The 22,943-nt window shown below is 41.2% G+C and overlaps 1 protein-coding gene across 2 annotated transcripts in view; it reads left to right on the top strand.

The window, feature by feature from the left end:
• The window catches only part of LOC132401714 (calcium-activated chloride channel regulator 1-like), a 71,851-nt gene that overhangs the window by 32,377 nt on the left and 16,531 nt on the right, over positions 1-22,943 (top strand). For both annotated transcript variants that reach the window (XM_059983827.1, XM_059983826.1), the window contains exons 4-8: positions 3,121-3,229; positions 8,307-8,472; positions 19,415-19,636; positions 22,236-22,460; positions 22,542-22,719. In XM_059983827.1, the coding sequence (XP_059839810.1) occupies positions 3,121-3,229; positions 8,307-8,472; positions 19,415-19,636; positions 22,236-22,460; positions 22,542-22,719 (900 nt within the window). The remainder of the gene's footprint in view (positions 1-3,120; positions 3,230-8,306; positions 8,473-19,414; positions 19,637-22,235; positions 22,461-22,541; positions 22,720-22,943) is intronic.

Below are 22,943 nucleotides of genomic sequence, written 5' to 3'. Positions count from 1 at the left end.
CAGATTCCTCATTTTTTAATCTCAAAAAATTAAAACTTTTTAGTTTAATTTATCAAAATTATTTATTTAAACCTTCATTAAGTGATCCTACTTTTCTTCTTTGGAGGAATAAAGGAGGTCCCTTTGATCATCCACACTCTTAAGTAACTGACCATTAATCCTGTACTCAGTCTTCTGGTTTGCCCTACAAAAATGCATCACCTCACACTTGTCCGGATTGAACTCCATCTGCCATAGGACTTCTTACAAGAATATTTAAGTAATTTTCCATATATACAGGATTTTGACCTGTTAGATAGTATTTTTAAAAATGAATCCTTTAGTGAAGGGTTTTATTGGGAAAATTTATGATTTGTTGTTACAGCAGCGCAATTCCCCTTCACTTAAGATTAAGCAAGATTGGGATAGAGAGCTTAGCATGACCTTGATAACAGAAGATTGGTTACAGATTTTGAAGTTGGTTAACTCTTCTTCGATCTGTGCCAGTCACTCTTTAATTCAATTAAAATTGTACATCATCATCATTTGACAAAAGAGAGACTGGCTAATGTTGATAGTCAGTGTGACAGATATAAGACCGAGACAGCCACAATGATACATAGGTTTTGGTCGTGTTCTGTATTGAAACATTTTTGGACGTCTATTTTCTCTACAATTTCTAAGGTTTTAAAAATTAATTTACAACCTAATAAATTGACAGTTTTATTTGGTATAATCCCTCAATATATTCATGGTATTTTTCCATCAGACCAACATGTAATTGCATTTGTTACATTATTGTCCAGAAGGACTATTTTGTTGAAATGGAAAGATGCTTCTGCTCCTATTTTGATAGAATGGTTTTTTTAGTTTGGAGAAAATCAGAAGTCAAACTTTTGATCCTCGATTTGACTTTGAGAAAAGGTGGGGTTCATTCGCCTGCTACTGTCATCTGATTTGAGTTAATTAATATGGTTTCCTTTTGATTTTTCTTTAAATGGATTTGAGTTGGCAGATTTATGTTTCTTTTTATGGAAGCTTGGATGATGTATAGCTCTGGGGTTGTGCTCCCAATGGTTTTTTTTGTTTTTTTCAGTTAGTAGGGTTTTTTTTTTAGTTAGTTAGTAGGGGTTCTTTTTTTTCCTTTTTTCTTTCAAGAAAAATTCTTAACACTTTATTTTTTTCTTCTTATTATTAATATATTGTTTAGCTTTGTTAATAAGTTATTTGATAATTTAATTTTCTATTGTACAAAATAGAATTGACTTAATGTATCTTTTTTGTTGATCTTCAATAATAATTAATAAAAAAGATTTTAAAATGAAAATGAAAAAAAAAATAAAAAGAGGTGACAGAGGGTTAGAGAATGTCAAATCTTTGTGAATGGAGTTAAGAAACTTCAAGGGTGAAAAAAAACCTTAAGGGAATCATATATAGGCCTCCAAACAGTAACCAAGTTATGGATACAGACACAAAATGCTGGCAGAACTCAGCAGGCCAGACAGCATCTATGGGTCTACTCCTGATGAAGGGCGTTTTGGGCCAAAGCATCGTCACTACCTCCTCCCATAGATGCTGTCTGGCCTGCTGAGTTCTGCCAGCATTTTGTGTCATTATTTATTTCCAGCATCTGCAGATTCACTCGTATTAACCAAGATATGGAGATGAAATTGCAAAGGGAGCTGGAAAAGGCATGTAATAAGGGTAATGTCACAATTGTAATTGTGGGACTTCAATATGCAAAGGGATTAGGAATATCAGATTGGCGTTGGATCGCAAGGGAGGGAATTTGTTGAATGCTTATGAGATGGCTTGTTAGGGCAGCTTGTACTTTAGCCTACTTGGAAAAGGCGATCTTAGATTAGGTGTTGTGTAATAATACAGATTTTAATATGGATCTTAAGGTAAAGGAACCCTTAGGAGGCAGTGATTATAATAGGATTGAATTCATACTACAATTTGAGAGGGAGAAGCATAAGTCAGATGTATCAGTATTGCAATGGAATAAAGGAAATTATAGAGACAGGAGAAAAGGAACTTGATCAGGTGTATTGTGGGGAGATACTGGCAGGGATAACAGCAGAGCAGAGCTGACTGAAGTTTCTGGGAATAGTTCACAAGGCACAGGATAAGTATGTTCCACAGAAGAAGAATTTCTTAAATGGTAGAGGTAGGCAACTGTGGCTGACAAGGGAAGTTAAGGACTGTATAAAAGCCAAGGAAAGGGCATATAATGTAGCAAAAATCAGTGGAAGTTGGATGATTGGGGAGTTTTTAAAAACCAACAAAAGGCAAATAAAAATGTCTTAAGTAGGGAAAATGATGTTAGTGAGATAATAATGGGGGACCAAAAAAATGGTGGATAAACTTAATATCTACTTTGAATCAGTCTTCACTGTGGAAAACACTAGTAGTGTGCCAGAGGTCTGTGAGTGTCAGGGAGCAGAGTGAGTACTATTGCTATTACAAAGGAAAATGTGCAAGGCATCACTCAGGATTGAGGGGTGACCCTTTGGGACAAAGTTAAGGAGGAATTTTTCTAGCCAAAGAGTTGTGAATCTGTGGAATGCTCTGCCACAGACAGCTGTGGAGGCAAAGACCATGGGTATCTTTAAAGCAAAAATTGATAGCTTCCTGATTGGTCAGGCATCAAAGGTTATGGCGAGAAGCGAGGTGTATGGGGTAGAGTGGGATCCAGGATCAGCAATGATGGAATGGTCTGAATGGCCTAAATCTGGTCCTATCGTCTTATCTTTAGAGAATGGATTAGACTAACATTGAGTGGAAAAGGTTTTCTGCATTTACACAACTGTTTGTGATCTTTTTTCGGCAGATTAGTACCCTAGCGCTAGCAAGCTTTAAGATAGATAATGCTAGGGTGAGCTATTTTTATCTCCTTCTTAAATCCTGCCTCTGTCTGTAAGGAGTCTGGATACTTTTTCCATAACTACGTGGGTTTCCTTCTGGCGCTGTGGTTTCCTACTACATTCCATAGATAAGTGCATTAGTAGGTTAATTGGTTTCCTGGTTTGGGGTTAATAGGGCAATGCAGACCAGAAGAGCTGTTACTGAAATGTCTTGAAATGTCATTTTTCAAAGTTTAATGCATTACATTGAACAAATACACTTCCTTTCCTGCAGAACGATCATTTGTTCATGAATGGGCCCATCTCCAGTGGGGCATATTTAATGAATATGATGAACAGGTGCCCTTTTACAGATCTAGTGATGGAGTCATTGAGGCAACAAGGTGAGAGAATTCAAATTAACTTTTTGCATATCATAGTCAATTTCTCTCCATCCTTGCCCATCCCAGATAATTTTGTATCATAAAATTTAGAGTCATAGAATCACAGAAGAGTAGAGCACAAAAGCAGGCCCTTTGGCCCATCTAGTCCATGCCGAACCATTTAGACTGCCCTCTCCCATTGACATATACCAGGACCGTAGCCCTTCATACTCCAACCATCCATGCACCTATCCAAACGTCTCTTAAACATTGAAATCAAGCTTGTGTGAGTGACAAAATTTCCCCACATGTTCCTCTTAAACTTTTCGCCTTTCTCCTTTCACCTTTAACCCATGACTTCTGGTTGTAGTCCCACCCAGCCTCTGTGGAAAAAGCAAACAAAAGGAAATCTGCAGATGCTGGAAATGGCAGATGCAGATTGGGAGACAGTTTCGCTGAACACCTACACTCTGTCTGCCAGAGAAAGCAGGATCTCCCAATGTCCACACATCTTAATTCCACATCCTATTCCCATTCTGATATGTTTATCCATGGCCTCCTCTACTATCAAGATGAAGCTACACCCAGGTTGGAGGAACAGCACCTTATATACCGGCTGGGGAGCCTCCAACCTGAACGTTGACCTCTTTAACTTCTGTTAATGCCTCTCCCCCCTCTTACCCCATCCCTGATATATTTAGCTTTTCTTCCCCCGTCCTCCTTTTTTTTTCTCTTTTTCTGCCCATCACTCTGCCTGTTCTCCATCTCCCTCTGGTGCTCCCCTCCTCCTTTCTTTCTCCCTAGGCCTCCCATCCCATGATCCTTTCCCTTCTCTAACTCTGTACCCCTTTTGCCAATCACTTTTCCGGCCCTCAGCTTCACCCCACCCCCTCCGGTCTTCTCCTATCATTTCGCATTTTCCCCTCTCCCTCCTACTTTCAAATATCTTACCATCTTTCCTTTCAGTTAGTCCTGACGAAGGGTCTCAGCCGGAAACATCGACAGCACTCCTCCTTATAGATACTACCTGGCCTGCTGCATTCCACCAGCAGTTTTTTGTGTGTGTTGCTCTGTGGAAAAAGCCTGCTTGCTTTTAACTCATCTATATGCCTCATAATTTTGTGTACCTCTATCAAATCACCTTAGTCTTCTACGTTCCAATGAATAAAGTCTGAACCTATTCAATCTTTCTTTCTAACTTAGCAACGTCCTTGTATATTTTCTCTGTACAGTTTGAACCTTATTTGCATCTTTCCTCTTGTTAGATGACCAAATCTGCACACAATGCTCTATTTTAGCCTCACCAATGTCTTTTACAACTTCAACATAACATCTCATCTCCTGTACTCAGTACTTTAAATTATGAAGGCAAATATGTCAAAAGTTGTCCTTACGACCCTATCTACCTGTGTTGCCACTTTCAACTAATTATGTACCTGTATTCACAGATCCCTTTGTTCAATCTTTTTGTTTTATACTTAACATTTCCAAAGCTGATATAAGTTCACTGTTAACAAGGTTTTCTTCTCTAGAATTCTGACAGAACTTCTGAATATTTTCAGCACTTTCTACTTTATTGCAGATTTAATCTGTTCTTTTTCTGGTGTAAGGATAAGAAACACTTAATTTCAACAACAACTGCCAACCAAGATATTGAAAGGTTTCACAGCCTATTAATATGAACATTCCTATTAATATAATATATTATATTAACACTATTATATTAATAATATTATATTATATTAACAGCCTATTAATATTCCCAGGATATTAACTGCTGTTCTTTCATATAAAATGTGGGAGGAACTCCGCAGGTCATGCAGCATCTATAGAGAGGAATGAGGTGATGTTTTGAGCTGAAACCCTTCATCAGGTCAGCATTTTGTGTTTGTTACTCTGAATTCCCAACATCTACTGAATCTCTTGTGTTTATGTTGTTATTACAACTTGTGTGAAGGTATCTAGTTGTGGAGTACAAATTGACCACAGCTTTCTACTGGACGGGATGTGTGCTCACCTTAAGAAGAACCTTGCAATGCACACACAAAATGCTGGAGGAACTCAGCAGTCCAGGCAGCATCTATGGAAAGGAATCAGAATTAGAAGATGGGGAGGGGAGGGAGCAACACAAGGTGAAAGCGAGAGGTGGAGGAGGGATGAAGAAATGAGTGGGGAAGCTGATTGGTGGAAGAGATACAGGGCTGGAATAGGGGGAATCTGATAGGAAAGGACAGAAGACCATGGAAGAACGAAAAGGGGGAGGAGCACCAGAGGGATGTGATAGGCAGGTAAGGAGATAAGGTGAGAAAGGGAAGAGGAAATGAGGAATGGTGAAGGGTGGGGGGGACATTACCGGAAATTCAAGAAATTGATGTTCATGCCATCAGGTTGCAGCCTACCTAGATGGAATATAAGGTGTTGTTCCTCCAACTTGAGTGTGCCTCTTCACAATGGTAGAGGAGGTCATGGACTAACACGTCAGAATGAGAACAGCAAGTGGAATTAAAATGTGTGGCCACTGGGAGATTCCTCTTTCTCTGTGCAGATGGAGTGTAGGTGCCAGGTGAAGCAGTCTTCCCTTGCCCTGTTTTTCAGCCACCCCCGGGATAGGGTTCCTCTTGTCCTCATCTGCTACCCCACCAGCCTTTGTGTCCAGCACATAGTTCTCCGTAACTTCTGCCATCTGCAATGGGATCCTACCACCAAGCAGATCTTTCCCTCCTGCCCACTTTCTGCTTTCTGCAGAGCTCACTCACTATGCGACTCACTTGTCCATTCCTCCCTCCCCACTGATCCCCCTCCTGGCGCTTATTCTTGCAAGTAGAACGAGTGCTACACCTACCCGGACACCACCTCCCTCACTACCATTCAGGGCCTCAAACAATTCTTCCAGGTGAGGCAAAATGCTTCACCTGTGAGTCCAGTGGGGTCATCTACTGTAACCGGTGTTGCCGGTGTGGCCTCCTGTATACCAATGAGGCCTGATTTAGATTGGGAGACTGCTTCGCTGAGCACCAATACTCTATCTGCCCTTCCATCAGTATCTCTTCCACTTATCAACTGTCCAGCTCTATACTCCACCCCCCCCCGCCCCCCCCCCCCGGTTTCTCCTATCACCTTGTGTTTCTTCTTCTCCTTCCCCCACCTTCTAACACCGACTCCTCATTTTTTTTCTCTCCAGCCCTGATGAAGGGTCTTGGCCTGAAACATCGACTATATTCTTTTCCATAGATGCTGTTTGGCCTGCTGAGTTCCAGCATTTTGTTTTGTGTTGCTTGGATTTCCAGCATCTGCTTGTTTGCATTAAGAAGAACTTTATTAATGCAAGCAAACTAGTATGCCGAGACATACTAATTCCCTGATGTAATAGAAGGAAAGTTTGTGGTGTATGCTCATACTGTAAAAGCAAGAGGGTTACAAGGTAGAAGTTAGGACCATTCAAGAACAAAGGAGAGTCTTTATTCCAGGGGCCACAGGAAGCTGAGGAGGTACCAAGTGAGTCCTTTGCATTGGTATTCAATAAGGAAAAGGACATGGAAAACAGTGAGATCTGTGCAGGGTATGTTAATATTTCAGAGCATGATGTGTTAGGTCTCTTGAAGAACAATAAACTGGATAAATCCCCAAGGATGGGATCTATCCCAGATTATTGGCAAAGGCAAGAAAGGTGATTGCTGGGGCCTTAACAGAGATCTTTGCAAACTTTCTAGCTATATGTGAGGTCCCAGAAAACTGAAGAATAGTCATTGCTTCAGAATAGCAATTGGTAATCTGGCAAAGTATAAGCAGGTGAGTCTCAGATCACCTATAAGTGTAGGGTGGAAAATTTGGGTTATTCTTTCTGGAGTTGACAAGATAGAAGTACTGTGTATAAAAGTATGAGATGCACACCTAGAGTACACAAGAATCCTGCAGATGCTGGAAATCTAGACATGTACAAATACTGGAGGAACTCAACAAGTCAGGCAGCATCTGCAGAGGAAAACAAGAAGTTTATGTTTCAGGCCTTAATTGCTGCAAAACGCTGTGGATTCCAACTCAATGAGTATATTTAAAGTGACGATTGATCAAATTTTGTTTCAGAACCATGAAATTAGAATGTCCATTTAGAACAGGGATGAATAGGAATTTATTTAGCCAGAGGATTGTGAATCTGTGGAGTTCAATGGTGCTGGCATTTGGCATTAGGTATATTTAAAGTGGGGGTTGATAGGCTCTTGATGAGTAAGAACATTAAAAGTTACAGGAAGAAAGCAGCGGAATGGGTTTGAGAGGGAGAATAAATCAGCCAGAATAGAATACTGGAGCAGACTGGATGGGCTGAATGTATTATGCTCTTATTCTGCTCCTATGTATTATGGCCTTATGGGACATATTTACAAGACACAATGAAGGGTCGTGGCCCAAGATATCAACTGTTTATAGGTGTGTGTGTGTGTGTGATAGTTAGTTAGTTAGTTATACATAAGGTAGATCGTCAGTCTTTTCCCAGGGTGCATTTAAGACCGATATTGATGGGTTTTTGATTGAACATGGCATCAAAGGTTACGAGGGGAAGGCTGAGAACTGGGGTTGAGGAGAAGATGAAAAAAAAGGATCAGCCATGATTGAATGTCGGAGCAGACTCAATGGGCCAGATAACCTAATTCTGCTCCTTTGTCTTATGGTCTTATAAAACATCAAATAATAGAGAGCACAGATTTAAGATTAGAGGGAGCAAGTTTAAAGGAAACATGTGAGTTAAGATTTTTTACACAGAGCATGTTAAATGCCTAGAATACTCTGCTGGGAAACAGGTAAAAGCAGATACAATAGTGATCTTGGAGAGGCATTTGGACAGGTGGGCAATGGAGGGGGTAGAGATCATGTGCAGACAGATGGGATTTGTTTAATTTGGAATCATGTTTGGCAGTGACAATGTGGGCTGAAGTGTCTGTTCCTGGGCTGAGCTCTTCTGTGTTCTATGTATACCTTCCACCTGAGGGAAATTCCAATTCTCAGCCTCTTCTAATAAAGCTGGCACACAATTACTCAATGGTTAATGATAGAAACGTCACTCAGAAACAAATCTGTTTTATTTTTGTCACTGGTCTTTCAGGTGTTCAAAGGAGGTAGAAGGAAGCAAAAAAGTTTGCAGTAGCGGTATCTGTTCAGACTGTACCATTAATAAAAAGACAAGATTGCCAGATGGATATTGTACATTTTATCCAGAGAGGAACCAGGATGCATCATCTTCAATAATGTATAATCCAGGATTGAAGAATGTAAGTAGAGTCACCGGACTGCTTTCCCCACTGATGATGAACTTTTCTACCTGCAGCTCATTGTATTAGTTACAGTTGATCACTGCAGAGCATCGTCAGAATCAGAATCAGGTTTATTGTCACCGGCATGTGACATGAAATTTGTTAACTTAGCAGCAGCAGTTCAATGCAATGCATAATCTAGCAGAGAGAGAGTGAGAGAGAAAATAATAATAATAATATAATATAATAAATAAATCAATTACATAAATTGAATAAATTATTAAAAATGTGCAAAAACAGAAATACTGCATATTAAAATATGTGAGGGAGTGCCCAGTGCTTCAAAGTCCATTTAGAAATTGGATGGCAGAGGGGAAGAAGCTGTTCCTGAATCACAGAGTGTGTGCCTTCAGGCTTCTGTATCTGCTATCTGATGGTAACAGTAAGAAAAGATCATGCCCTGGGTGCTGGAGGTCCTTAATAATGGATGCTGCCTTTCTGAGACACTGCTTGCTAAACATGTCCTGGGTACTTTGTAGGCTAGTGCAATATCCCAGGCCAGCCTGAATTCAGCTGCTTCAGAACCAGGTTTATTGCTTCCAGTTATTGTTATTCAACTGTATACATGTATACCTTGTTAAACTAAACCATATTCCTCCACATTCAACCACACACTACATATAACTCACACAGAACACATAAAGTAATATTACCACAAATAAACTAACAAATACCAAAATATATTCCAGAAGATTGACATCTGGCGTAAGGTGCACTTACAACACAAAGGTCAAAAAGTAAGCCACTTAATGTTACTGACACATTATATGTGATGAGACCTGGTTTGTAGCAGGGAGTTCAGTCATCTCACAGCCTGGAGGGAGAAACTATTTTCCATCCTAACAGTCACTATCCTAATTCCCGCCTGATGGTAGGGGTCAGACAGATGGTGGGATAGGTGAGAGGGATCCTTGACAATGCTAAGAGCTCTGCATATGCAGCACTCCTCATAATTATCTCAATGGATGGAAGAGAGATCCCGATGATCTTCTCAGCAGTCATTACAATCCTTTGTAGGTTTTATGGTCAGGTGCCTTGCAATTCCAATACCAGATGGTGATGCATCTGGTAACTGTATGCTCCTGTAAAAATTAGTTAGCAGTGTGAACAGCAGAGGGTTGAGATTGCAGCCATGTGGGTGGGTGTTGGCGCCAGTGCTCAGTGTGATGGAGCTAGAGGTGTTGCTGTCTGTGGCCTTTGTGTCAAGAAGTCCAAAATCCAGTTACAAAGTAAAATGCTGAAACCCAACGAGGACAGTTTACTCACCAGCTTCCGAGGGATGATCATATTAGACACTGAGCTGAAGTCGATAAACAGCATCCTGGCATATAAGGCAACATTTTCCAAGTGGGACAGGATAGAGTTGAGGACAGAGACTATTAGCACTAACATATGTTATGAAATTTGTTGTTTTGCAGCAGCAGTACATTGCAATATATTAAAAAAACTACAAATTACAATTACAAAATACAAATAATTAACATGTTGAGGTACTTGTTCATGTGTTCATGAAACATACAGAAATCTGATGACAGAGTTGAAGAGGCTTATCCTAAAATATTGAGTGCAGTTTTTCAGGCTTCTGAACCTCCACCTGAATGGTAATAATTAGAAGAGGGCATGTTCTCCAGAGTGAGGGTTCTTAATGATGGGTGCTGTCTTCTTGAGTCACCACTCTTTGAAGATGTCCTCTATTCAAAGATCAAGTAAACTTATTATCCAAGTAGCTATGTTTCACTGCCCTGAGATTCAATTCCTTGCAGGCATTCACAGAAGACAAAAAGAAGCGCAATAGTGTCAATGACAAACTGCACTCAAAGAAAAATGGAGAAATAACCAATGTGTAGAAGGTATCAAATTGTACAGTTGTAAAACAGAAAAAAAATACAATAAAATATATAATAAGTAAACAAATTACAACAGGGATCATCCTTAGTGACAGGAGAGGCACCAAAGTTTCAAAGGGCATTTATTATCAAAGAATGTATAAATAAAAACAACCATGAGATTTGTCTGCTTATAGGCAGTTGTAATGCAAAGAACCTAAAATAGCCCAATTAAAGAAAATAAGACTAATCCCCAGTGTGCAGAGAAAAAGAGAACCCCCCCCCCCACAAAACAGATCGTATGAACAGTAGAAGTGAGCAACAACAACAGCGTTCTAAACCAAATTGATTCCTTAGATCCAAATACCCAAAGCAGCCATATAAACACCGTGGCTACCAGAGCAGGCAAAAGGGTAGGAATTCTGTGGTGTGTAACTCACTTCCTGACTCCCTGAAGCCTGTCCACCATTTGCAAGGCTTGGGTCAGGAATGGGATACTCACCACTCTCCTGGATGAGCGTGTCTCCATCAATACTCAAGAAGTTTGACACCATTCAGTGCACGGCAGTCAACTTGATTGGTACTTCTTCCACAAGCATCCAATCCCTCCACCATTGAGCAGTTGCAGCAGTGTGTACAATCTACAAGATGCTCTGCACCAACACACCAAAGTTCTTCAGGCAGTAACTTCCAGACCTACAACCACTACCATCGAGAAGGAGAAGAACAGCAAATACCTGGGAACACCATCTCTTGGAAAACCCCCTCCAAGTCACTCACCATTCTGACTTGGAAGCATATCGTCATTCCTTCATTGTCGCTGGGTCAAAATCATGAAATTCCCTTCCTATCAGTACTGTGGGTGTACCTACACCTCAGAGATTGCAGTGGTTCAAGAAGGTAGATCATCAGCATCTTCTCAAGGGCAACTAGAGATGGGCAATAAATATATTGGCTTAATTGGCAATGCCCATGTCCCATAAATGAATAAATTAAAAAAAAACCTGGAATAGGCTCAAAACCTTGGCATTCAGTTCATCAAGTTAACAGGGCAAATCACCGCAAAATTCGCAGACAGCAAGCACAGCATCTGGGGACAGTCTCACAGCCTTAGCGTTGCAGAGACAGAAGCCCTCAGCCTACCTAGGCCGGCATTTAAATTGTCCAAACCTCGCCACCGACCCAGGGACCCAGACCCTGCCACCGGTGAATTGCTCCGGGTCTAAATTTCACTGCCGAAGGAACAATTCTCTACCTCTCCAACTTGACTCAGCACCCAGAGTGATCTAACCACACCTGGCTCTCAACACCCTGCCCTTCCAGTCTATATGGGTTGACATTTAGATTGTCCAAACAGTGGATTGTGCCCTTGTATTAGGATCCAGGCTTCAGCACAGCAAATCACTCTGGGCTTTGAACATGCTGCCCATCAACTCCCATCTTCTCTCCTCTGAATCATTCACTCCAACCAGCCAACTCCAACTCCAAGTGTGTTGATTTTGTAATGCAACAGCAGGGCACATCCCACAAATTCACTTTGCTCATTTTTTCATTGTTTGCGGTGAGACTTTATCACAGCTTACTTAAAAAAGTGTTATTAATTATGGTTTTACTTGAATTCATTTGCTTTCAAACTCCAAGTGCGCTTTCACATGTCTTTGGAAGCACTGAGGATTGGAGAATAGCTAATGCTCCACTGTTTACGAAAGCCTCAAGACCTAAACTTGGAAATTATCGGCCAGTGAGTCTGACATCAGTGTGGAAAAGTTATTGGAAGGTATTCCAAGGGACTGGTTAAATAATTATTTAGATAGACCTGGACTGATTAAGGATAGTAAGCATGACTTTGTGTGTGGTAGGTCATGTTTAAGCAAACTTATAGAGTTATTCAAGGAAGTTACCAGGAAGCTGGATGAAGGCATGGCAACGGATATTGCCTACATGGACTTTGACAAGGCATTTGACAAGGTCCCACATGGCAGACTGGTCAAGAAGGTTCAATAACTCGGCATTCAGGATGAGGTAGAAAATTGGATTTGACATTGGCTTTGAGGGAGAAGCCAGAGTGTGGCAGTAGATAGTTGCCTCTCTGATTGGAGACCTGTGACTAGTGGTGTGCCACAGGTATCAGTGCAGGGTTCATTGTTGCTTGTCATCTACAGTATATCAAACAATTGGATGGATAATGTTGTTAACTGGGTCATAAAATTTGCAAGTAACACCAATATTGGCAGTGAGGTCGACTGAGAGGAAGGCTAACATGGCTTGCAGAGGGATCTGTATCAGCTGGGAAAATGGACTGAAAAATGGCTGATGGAATTTAATACCGACAAGTGCAAGGTGTTGCTCTTCAGAAGGACCAACCAGGTTGGTCTTGCACAGTGAATGGTACGGCACTGAGGCTTTTTGATCTGGGAGTACAGGGTTGTTGAAAGTGGCACAACATGTGGATAGAGTCGTAAAGAAAACTCTCAGCACATTGGCCTTCATAAATCAATGTACTGAGTACAGAAGGTGGGATGTTATGTTGAAGTTGTATAAGATATTGGTGAAGCCCAGTTTGGAATATTGTATGCAGTTTGGATCAGCTACCTACAGGAAAGATGTAAATACATTTGAATGAGTACAGAGAAAATTTACAAGGATGTTGCCATGTCTGAAGGACCAGAGTTATAAGGAAAGATTGAAAAGGTTAGGACTTTATTGCTTTGAGCATATAAAAGACTGAGAGGAGATTTGATAGAGGTATTCAAAATTATAAGGGGTATACATATACAAGAAGGTTTTTCCACTGAGGTTGGGTGGGACTACAACCCAAGGTCATGGATAGATGCTATAGATATTTCAGAAAGGACAGGGAAAGAAGCAAAAGAGGTGGGGCATGGCACTGCTGATTAGAGAGAGTGTCATGGCTGCAGAAAAGGAGGAAGTCATGGAGGTGACTGTGTCTCTGTGGGTGGAAGTTAGGAACAGGAAAGAGTCAATAACTCTACTGGGTGTTTTTTATAGATGGCGGGACTATCATATGTTGAAAGATTGCAGTGACTGGGCTTGTATACACTGGAATTTAGAAGGATGAGAGGGGATCTGATTGAAACATATAAGATTAATAAGGGATTGGACATGCTAAAGGCAGGAAACATGTTCCTGATGTTGGGGGAGTCCAGAATCAGCGGCCACAGTTTAAGGTAGGCCATTTAGAACAGAGTTGAGGAAAAACTTTTTCACCCAGAGAGTTGTGGATCTATGGAATGCTCTGCCTCAGAAGGCAGTGAAGGCCAATTCTCTGGATGCTTTCAAGAAAGTATTAGATAGAGCTCTTAAAGATAGTGGAGTCAAGGGATATGAGGAGAAGGTAGGAACGCGGTACTGATTGTGGATGATCAGCCATGATCACATTGAAAGGCGGTGCTGGCTCGAAGGGCCGAATGGCCTACTCCTGCACCTGTTGTCTATTGCCTTCTGGAAGTCCATATATACAACATCCACTGCACCCCCATTATCTATCCTACTTGTAATCTCCTCAAAGAATTCCAACAGGCTCATCAGGCACGATTTTCCCTTAAGGAAACCACGCTGACGTTGTACTATCCTGTCCTGTGTCGCCAAGTACGCCATCATCTCATCCTTAACAATTGACTCTAATATCTTTCCAACCTCTGAGGTCAGGCTACCTGGTCTATAATTTCCTTTCAGCTGCCTTCCTCATTTCCTAAAGGGTGGGGTAACATTTTTAATTTTCCAGTTCCTGGCACCATGCCAGAGTGCAATGATTTTTGAAAGATTATTACTAATGCCACCACAATCTGTAATACCAGCTCTTTCTGAACTCTGGGCTGCAGTTCCTTTGGTCTGGGTGACTTATGTACCTTTAGGTCTTTCAGCTTTTTGAGCAACTGCACCCACTTCTCTTCCTTCACACGCCACAAGACCAGGCATATTGCTAGTTTCTTCCACAATGAAAACTGATGCAAAATATTCATCAGCCATCCCCTTGTCCCCCGTTATTACTTCTGCCTCATTTTCTAGTGGTCCTCTATCCACTTTTTTTTTTTTACTATCCACTTTGATATTATTTACTAGCTTACTTTCATACTTCATCTTTTCCCTTCTAATGATTTTTTTAGTTGCTCTCTATAGATTTTTAAAAACGTCCCAATTGTCTGTCTTCCCACTAAATTTTGCTTTGTTGTATGGCCTTTCTTTTGAGTTTACAATAGCTTTGACTTCCCTTGTCAGGCACGGTTGTACTATTTTACTATTTGAGTATTTCTTCATTTTTGGTGTACACATGTCCTGCACCTTTCTTGTTTTCCCCACAAAACCATGCCATCACTGCTCTGCTAACATCCCTGCCAGCAGTTCCTTCAAATTTACTTCAGCCAATTCCTCTCTCATACCACTGTAATTTCCCTTACTCCACTGAAATACTGCTACATCAGACTTTACTTTCTTCCTGTCAAATTTCAAGTTGAATCCAATCATATTGCGATCACTGGTTCCTAAAAGTTCTTTTAACTTAAGCTCCTTAATTGCTTCCGGTTCATTCCAGTATTGCTGATCCCCTAATAGGTTCAACAACAAATTTTTCTAAAAAGCCATCTCTTCAGCATTCAACAAACTCACTCTCTTGAGATCCGTTTCCAACCTGATTTTCCCAATCGACCTGCATGTTAAAATCTCCCATGGCTACCATAACATTGCCTTTTTGACTCAGCGTTTCTATTTCCTGTTGTAACCTGTGGTCCACCACTATAACTACCATCAATGTCCTTTTACCCTTGCAGTTTCAGTCCTTTAACTCTACCTACAAGGATTCAACATCTCCCAACCCTATGACAAATCTTTCTACTGATTTGGTGCCGTTCTTTACCAGTAGAGCCACAGCACCCCCTCTGCCTCTGAAATAATCTGTAACCTTGGACATTCAGCTCCCAACTACAACCATCCTTTAGCCACACTTCAGTGATGATCACAACATCATACCTGATAATCAATAGTATTGCAACAAGATCATCCGCCTTATTTCTTATACTACTTGCAGTTAGATTATACACCTTGAGTACTGTATTTCCTATCCTTTCTGAATCTGCATTCCAATGATACATTACAGCCTGTTGGTTGCAACAAATTCCCATCAACTGCCTGTCCTTCCTGACAATCTGACTGCACGCTATCTTTATTTTTTTTTTACCATTCATCCTATCCTGTGTCCCTTCACATCAGTTCCCCCCCCCCGACAAATTAGTTTAAATCCTCCCCATCAGCTCTAACAAACATGCCCATGAGAATATTGGAGCCCTCGAGTTCAGATGCATCCCCTCACCTTTGATCAGGTCTACGTACCTCTCCCAGAGGAGATCCCAATTATCCAAGAATCTGAAGCCCTGACCCTAGCACCAGCTTCTCAGCCATGCACTTATCTGCCAAATCATCCTGTTTCTACCCTTTCTGGTTCTCAGCCATACATTTATCTGTCAAATCATCTGGTTTCTACCCTCACTGATATCTGGTTTCCACCTCTTCTTGTCAATAATCAGCTCTTTGGTTTGCTGACATGAGTGAGAGGTTGTTGTTGTGCACTTCCAGTCATCCAAAATTCCAATATTCTGATTCATCACCACCTTTGATTCTGTCAACAACAGTGGCTAAACTTAAATATGGGATTGGAGCTGTACTTAGCCTCACTGTCAAAAGCATAAAGTGCATAGCACAGACCCAGTTGGTGCACCAATGCCCACAGTCACTGTGGAGCTGATGCTGCTACCAGTCAGAATGAACTGAGGTCTGCAAGAGAGGAAATCGAGGATTCAGTTGCAGAAGGAGGTATTGAAGCCTAGGACCTGGAGCTTATTGATTGTGTTGACTGCAGAGCTATAATGAATGAGGAGCATCCTGATATATGCATCTTCACTGTCCGCGTGTTCCAGGGTTAAGAGAACAGCCAATGAAATGGCATCTGCTGTGGATCTGTTATGACGATAGGCAACTGGAGTGGATTCAATTTGTTTCTGTGAGAGGATTTGATAGTGTTCATCATCAGTCTCTCAAAGTATTTCATCGCAGTGGATATAATTGCTACTGGACAACAGTCATTGAGGCAGTTACCACATTCTTCTTGGGTACCAGTATAGTTGAAATCTGCTTGAAACAGATGGGTAACTTAGACTGATGAAGTGAGATGTTTAGGATATCAGTGAACACTCCAGCCAGTTGCTTAGCAGGTCTTTAGTACTTGACCAAGCACACCACCAGGACCAAATGCTCTTCGTCGGTTCACCCTCCTTAAGAATGCTCTCATGTTTGCCTCAAAAACTGAAATCGCAGGTCTTTGGGGACTGTGGGAGTTTGTAAAGGTGCTTCCATATTCTGTCAGTCAAAGGTTAGCATTCATTTTGAGAGTGTCAGAGTATAAACACAAGGATGTAATGCTGAGGCTTTATAAAGCACTGGTGAGGCCTCACGTAGTATTGTGAGCGATTTTGGGATCCTTATATAAGAGGGACACATTGCATTGGAAAGACTTCAGAGGAGATTTACAAGAATGATCTGCAGAATGAAAGGATTATGAGGAACATTTAATGGTTCTGGGACTGTACTCTCTGGGATTTAGAAGAATGGTGGGTGGTGGGGGAAGATCTCATAGAAACCTATCAAATATTGAAAGACTTGGAGAGAATGGTTGTGGAGCAGATGTTTCCTATAGTGGGGCAGAGGGTGGTGTGGCTAGGGAATAAGAGCACTGCCTCAGAGCAGTGAGATGTCCATTTAGAATAGAGATTAGGAGGCATTTCTTTAGCCAAAGGTTGGTGAATCTGTGGAATTTGTTGCCCCAGGCAGGTTGTGAAGGCCAAGACATTGGGTATATTTAAGTTGGAGGGAAATGGGTTCTTGATTAATCAGACCATGAAAGATATGGGGATAAGTCAGGAGAATAGTGTTGAGGAGGGAAATGGATCAGCCATGATGAAATGGCAGGGTAGCCTCAATGGGCTGAATGGCCTAATTCTGCTCCTATTAGGCATTGGCTTTGTGGGAGGAGCGGGAGTGTGGTAATAGATGGTTCCTCTCTGAAATGACGTCTGTAGTTAATGTAGTGCCGCAGGGATTGGTACTGGGCACATTTTTGTTTGTCATCTTCATCAATGATCTGGATGATGATACAGTTAACCAGATCAGCAAATTTGCAGATGACACTAACATTGCAGGTGTTGCCGGCAGTCAGGAAGACTATCATGGCTTGCAGCAGGATCTGGACCAGCTGGAAAAATGAAGTGAAAAATGGCAAAGGGAATTTAACACAGACAAGCACAAGATGTTGCACTTCAATAGGACCAACCAGGGTAGGTCATACACAGTGAACGGTAGTGCACTGAGGAGTGTGGTAGGATAAAGGGATCTGGGAATACAGGTCCATAATTCATTGGAAGTGGTGTCACAGGTCCTAGGTGTCATTAAAAGAATCATATGGCACATTGGCATTCATAAATCCAAGTATTGAGTATAGCAGATGGGAAGTTAGGTTGAAGTTGTATTAGATATCGGTGAGGACTAATTTTGAGTATTGTATGCAGTTTTGGTCACCAACCTCCAGGAAAGATATAAATAAGGTCGAAAGAGTACAGAGAAATTTTACAAGAATGTTGACAAGGCTGAAGACCTGAGTTATAAGGAAAGATTGAATACATTTAGACGTTAGTGCTTGAAACATAGAAGATGGAGAGGAGATTTGATGCAGGTTTACAAATTTATGAGGGTTACAGATAGGGTAATTCAAGCAGGCATTTTTCACTGAGGTGTGGTGGGACTACAACTAGAGGTCATGACTTAAGAGTGAAAGATGAGAAAGACAAACATGAGGGGAAACTTATTCACACGGAGGGTCATGAGAGTGTGCATCAGTGGTGCACTGGGATTTCAATGTTTAAGCGAAGTTTGGATAGGTACATTGGGTGATAGGAGTATGGTGGAATATGGTCCTAGTGCACATCAATGGGAGTAGGCTGTTTAAATGGTTTCATCATGGATTAGATGGGCCAAATAGCCTGTTTCTCTGCTGTACTTTTCTCTGACTCTATGACTCTAAAGTGAACACAAAATGCATGGAGATCATCTGGGAGTGAGACCCTTTTGTCACACATGCCATTTGCTTTTACTTTGTAGAAGTTGATAGTATTCAAGTCCTTCCACATCTGTTGAGCATCCTCTGATTCAGGTTCGGTCTGGAATTGCCACTTCGCATGTGAGATGACTTTCTGGAGATTGTTCCTGGTCTTCTTGCATCCATGATGGAGCTGGCTGAGTCCATAACCCTCTGCAGTTTTCTCCAATCCTGTGCATTGGTATCTTCATACCAGATGGTGATACAAACAGTTGGAAACTTGTCAGTATCGGTGACCTTAACCTCACTGTATTGTTGTTGATGATTGTACATTGTACAATGTGACTCTACTCTCAGCCATCAAAGCAGTCCTGAATGATGAGCAGGCATGAAATAATAATTAACATTTCAAATTGAGCAGGGTAGGTCAGAATCCTTAACACAAGCATCCATCCTATCCCGAGAGAATATTCCCTGACTCATAATCCTGAACATTTTGGGAAATCTGATAGGACCATTAAGTTAGAAGACATCACAGCAGAATGAGGTCATTTGACCCATTGACTGTGCTCTGTCTGCCATTTAATCATGGCTGTTTGTTTTCCCCTCTCAACCTCATCTCCTGCCTTCTCCCTATATCCTTTGACACCTTAAATATCTTTCAAACTCCACTATAAATATACCATGTGAGACACATAAAAAGAGATTTAAATAGGATATGGTTCAGATGGGGGCAAATGGATTTATTGTAAAAGGGCAAAAAGCTGAATGGACATGTTAGGTCAATGGGCATATTTTTGTCTTTGACCAGGTGACATGTTGTTTGTGATGTTGATTGAAAGATAAATATCAGGTATAAACTGGGAATAATCCCCTTACTACTCTTTGGTAGCTCTCAGAGATCAGTTGTAACCTTCAGGTGAGGACTTCCTTCTGGTTACTCATCTATTTGACACATTATTTTTTTCTCCAGGTTCTCAAATTCTGCACTGACAAGACCCACAACACTGAAGCACCCAACATGCAGAATAGAATGTGCAATTGCAGAAGCACTTGGGATGTGATCAGCCATTCGGAAGAACTTAGAAGCATTTCGTCACCCTACACTGGTTCAACCAAACCAACATTCACATTTCTACAGACCAAAGACCGTGTACTTTGCTTAGTCCTTGATGTATCAGGAAGCATGAGTCAGGTAAGGTTTTTTACGTCAAGGACCACTCAATGAAATGCGTAGATAGGGTAACAAGAGAGTGACATTGTAAATGCATTCTGATATTCATTGTTGAACATTGCTGATATTTGTTGCATATTGTGGCCTGAGCACTACACCACAGCAAATTCCTCAAACATGTCAGTTATATGGTGAATAAAGTTGATCTTTGATTCTTGATTTTTGATCGTTGAAGAGAGGCCATGGTGTGGAAGCTCTGCAATATCTTGTCTACAACATTTCACTTTCATTTACTGTATGTGAGTAGAAACAAACATATGGACACTATTTAGTTCAAATTTTTGCAAAATGTTGAAGTGGGTTTAACATTCCTGTTGGACTAAGAGACAACATTCACTCAGTGATGGGGTGAGATTTTGGCTAGTGTGTGTAAATAATCACTTAGGCAGCTTTCCCATCTTATTACTTTATTTCTTCCAATCTATAATGATTAATACCAAGAGAAAATATGCATATGTTGGAATTCCAAGCAACACACACAAAATGCTGGAGGAACTGAGCAGGCCAGGTAGCATCTATGGAAAAGAGTACAGTTGACAATTTGGGCCGAGACCCTTTCTTATCCCAATCTGAATATACCCAATCTGACACCTCAACCGGAAGCTGGGAATGCTTGGATAAAATGGATAGCTTTCTGAGTTCACTTGTCAGACATTCAGTGTATAATGGTGCAGAGATCACCAGGTGCTGTCAGTAGGTCAAAGTGCCGGCTTTGTTGAACAGCAAGAGCAAGTGAGGTCGATGAGCAGCAATGGGCTAAGGCAAGGTAGGATTTTGCCTTTTTCCTCAACTCAACTGGTCTACTGCAAGGGCAGTGGTGGCATTCAGTTGAGTGACATGTTCCTGAGATCAGGGAAAAGTTAGGTGTGTGATGAACAAACCAAGCTGAGATGGGGTCCAGAGTTGACCCCCCCCCCATGAACTATGCTGCTCATGAGAGAGAGAGAGAGAGAGAGAAAGAGAGAGAGAGAGAGAGAGAGATGATTTAATATTATGGCTTCTTGGCTGGTTGTTTACCTTTACTTCAAGGACATTTTCCTGCTTGAAAGATGTTTGCAGAGACAACAAGGTAGGACTGGGTTGATAGACAGCTAGAGCCCTGAAAGGGGAGATAAAAAGCAGGTCTGCTAAGACACAAGCAGACACACCATGGGACACTGAAAGAGCGTTGTGCACCCACGTGAAGGTGGGGGTTTGGAGGATCGATCGGGGAATCGATCAGTGGCTTACAGTGTGTGAAAGGTGCAACTGGTGGGGGCTTATTTGTGTGTCCACCTTTGCCTGGGTGACAGGTCCACCACTGAAGAACGGGTTGTACATAGTCACAGTCGGTGACTGCAATAGGAAGACAATGGGAATATCAATGACAACGACATCACCTCTCACTCTCTGTCTCTCCAACAGTACACCAGCAAGTACCTCGACCTAAACTGAACTGAACTCTTCACCATTGTAAGATTATCCATTTACCCCTAGACTTTGAAAGAGCTTGGTTTTGATTCCTATTTCCACACTTCTGTATATATCATTGCTAACCTGTTTCATATGTTTGCTTTTTATTGTACTGTATTACTTAGTTTATTAATAAACACTATTAGTTACAGTAATACCAGACTCCAACGTGTATTCCATTTCTGCTGGTTCGGTAACCCGGTCAAGGGGTACGTGACAGGTGTCACTGAGGACAATTTCTGCAGCGTTCTTATCAGCTGTAGCTCCTCTCAGACCATATGGATGGTTGGAGCAATGGTTGGATCAGTGAGGAGAGTACAGAAGGCACAGAGTGTTTAGATAGCATTTCATGGATGTGATCAGACCAAAAGTTGAGCCAAAGTTTGTGTTAGATATTCACTTTCTAGGGACCAAGGGACTTACTGATAACCTTTGTTTCTAGACAGAAGCCTGACCTTGTGTTAACTAAATTAAACTGCAAACCAATATTCCTTGTTCACCCTCACATCATAAACAAGAGAATGAAGTTTGCATTGGAGCACAATTTAACCCAAAGAAACAATGTGATGCTCCTAGTGTTCGCTTAATCTACATACAGTCTATGTATATAAGCTAATCGTGTGTGTATGCAGAAAATATTCAACAGTCTGTTTTATTGGATTACTTTTATGTTTAAATTTATTAAGTTTTTATGCTGCATCAAATCCAGCGTAACAGTCATTTTGTTCTCCTTTATGCTCGTTTACTGAAGAATGATAATAAACAATCTTGAATTGTATTGCATTGGACAATTTATGAAAAACACAAGAAGCTGATCCTGTTTTATTCATAGACACTAGTAGGCACCTTGAAAACAGCACCAAATGAACATTCCACACTCTGGGCATGTTGAGCCCCACATTACCAAATAGATAAACGTGCTGATGATTTACTCATCCAGTAATGTAGGGCTGAATTGCAACAACAGCTTGATTCCAGCAGAATGGTCACAGCTTCATGGTTTACATCTAAAGGCATTAAGATTCAGCTGTATCCAGCACTGTCTGGCCCATTAAATGGGGCTGAGATTAATCTTACATCATACTTTGTGCTTTATGTTGGTGAACAGGGGAATCGCATTGGCAGGCTTCGACAAGCTGCTGAGGTATTCTTGCGGCAGGTCATTGAAAAAGGATCACAAGTTGGAATTGTCAGTTTTAACCATGAAGCCAACACTAAAGCACAATTAAAAAAGATTGATGGTCCTAGTGCGAGGAGCGATCTTGTACTTCTGTTACCAACATCAGCTGCCGGGGGAACGAATATCTGTGCGGGGGTTCGATCTGGCTTTCAGGTAGGTCTGGAAAACTTCATTAACACACTCCTTTCAGGGATTACATTTTACTTAACTTGTTGACAACTCGTTGTCTTGCAGGTACTTGGTGGTGATGATGGAGATACAAGAGGTGATGAAATTATTCTGCTTACGGACGGAGAGGACAACAGTATTAACAGTTGTTTCACAGAGGTGGAACAAAGTAGAGCCATGATCCACACAATCGCATTAGGGCCAAGTGCAGACAAGGATCTAGAGCAGTTCTCAGCAAAAACAGGTAACCGGCACCAAGTAGCCAGATAGTAAGCAACGGGATAAACTGTGTGAGAACATGTTTGGAGATGCGGCAGAGATTCACCAGGGGTGGAGATCTTCACCAGTGAGGAGGGATGACACAATTATAGTAATACTTTCGATTTATAGACCCTGTTCCTTTTGTATTAAAGGTATACATCTCATTTTAAGGATAAGATTTATTTCTCCCATGTCCATCAAAACATC

This window comes from Hypanus sabinus, chromosome 11 (assembly GCF_030144855.1).
Source record: "Hypanus sabinus isolate sHypSab1 chromosome 11, sHypSab1.hap1, whole genome shotgun sequence".
NCBI lineage: Eukaryota > Metazoa > Chordata > Chondrichthyes > Myliobatiformes > Dasyatidae > Hypanus > Hypanus sabinus.
This window is presented reverse-complemented; position numbering and strand designations above follow the sequence as displayed.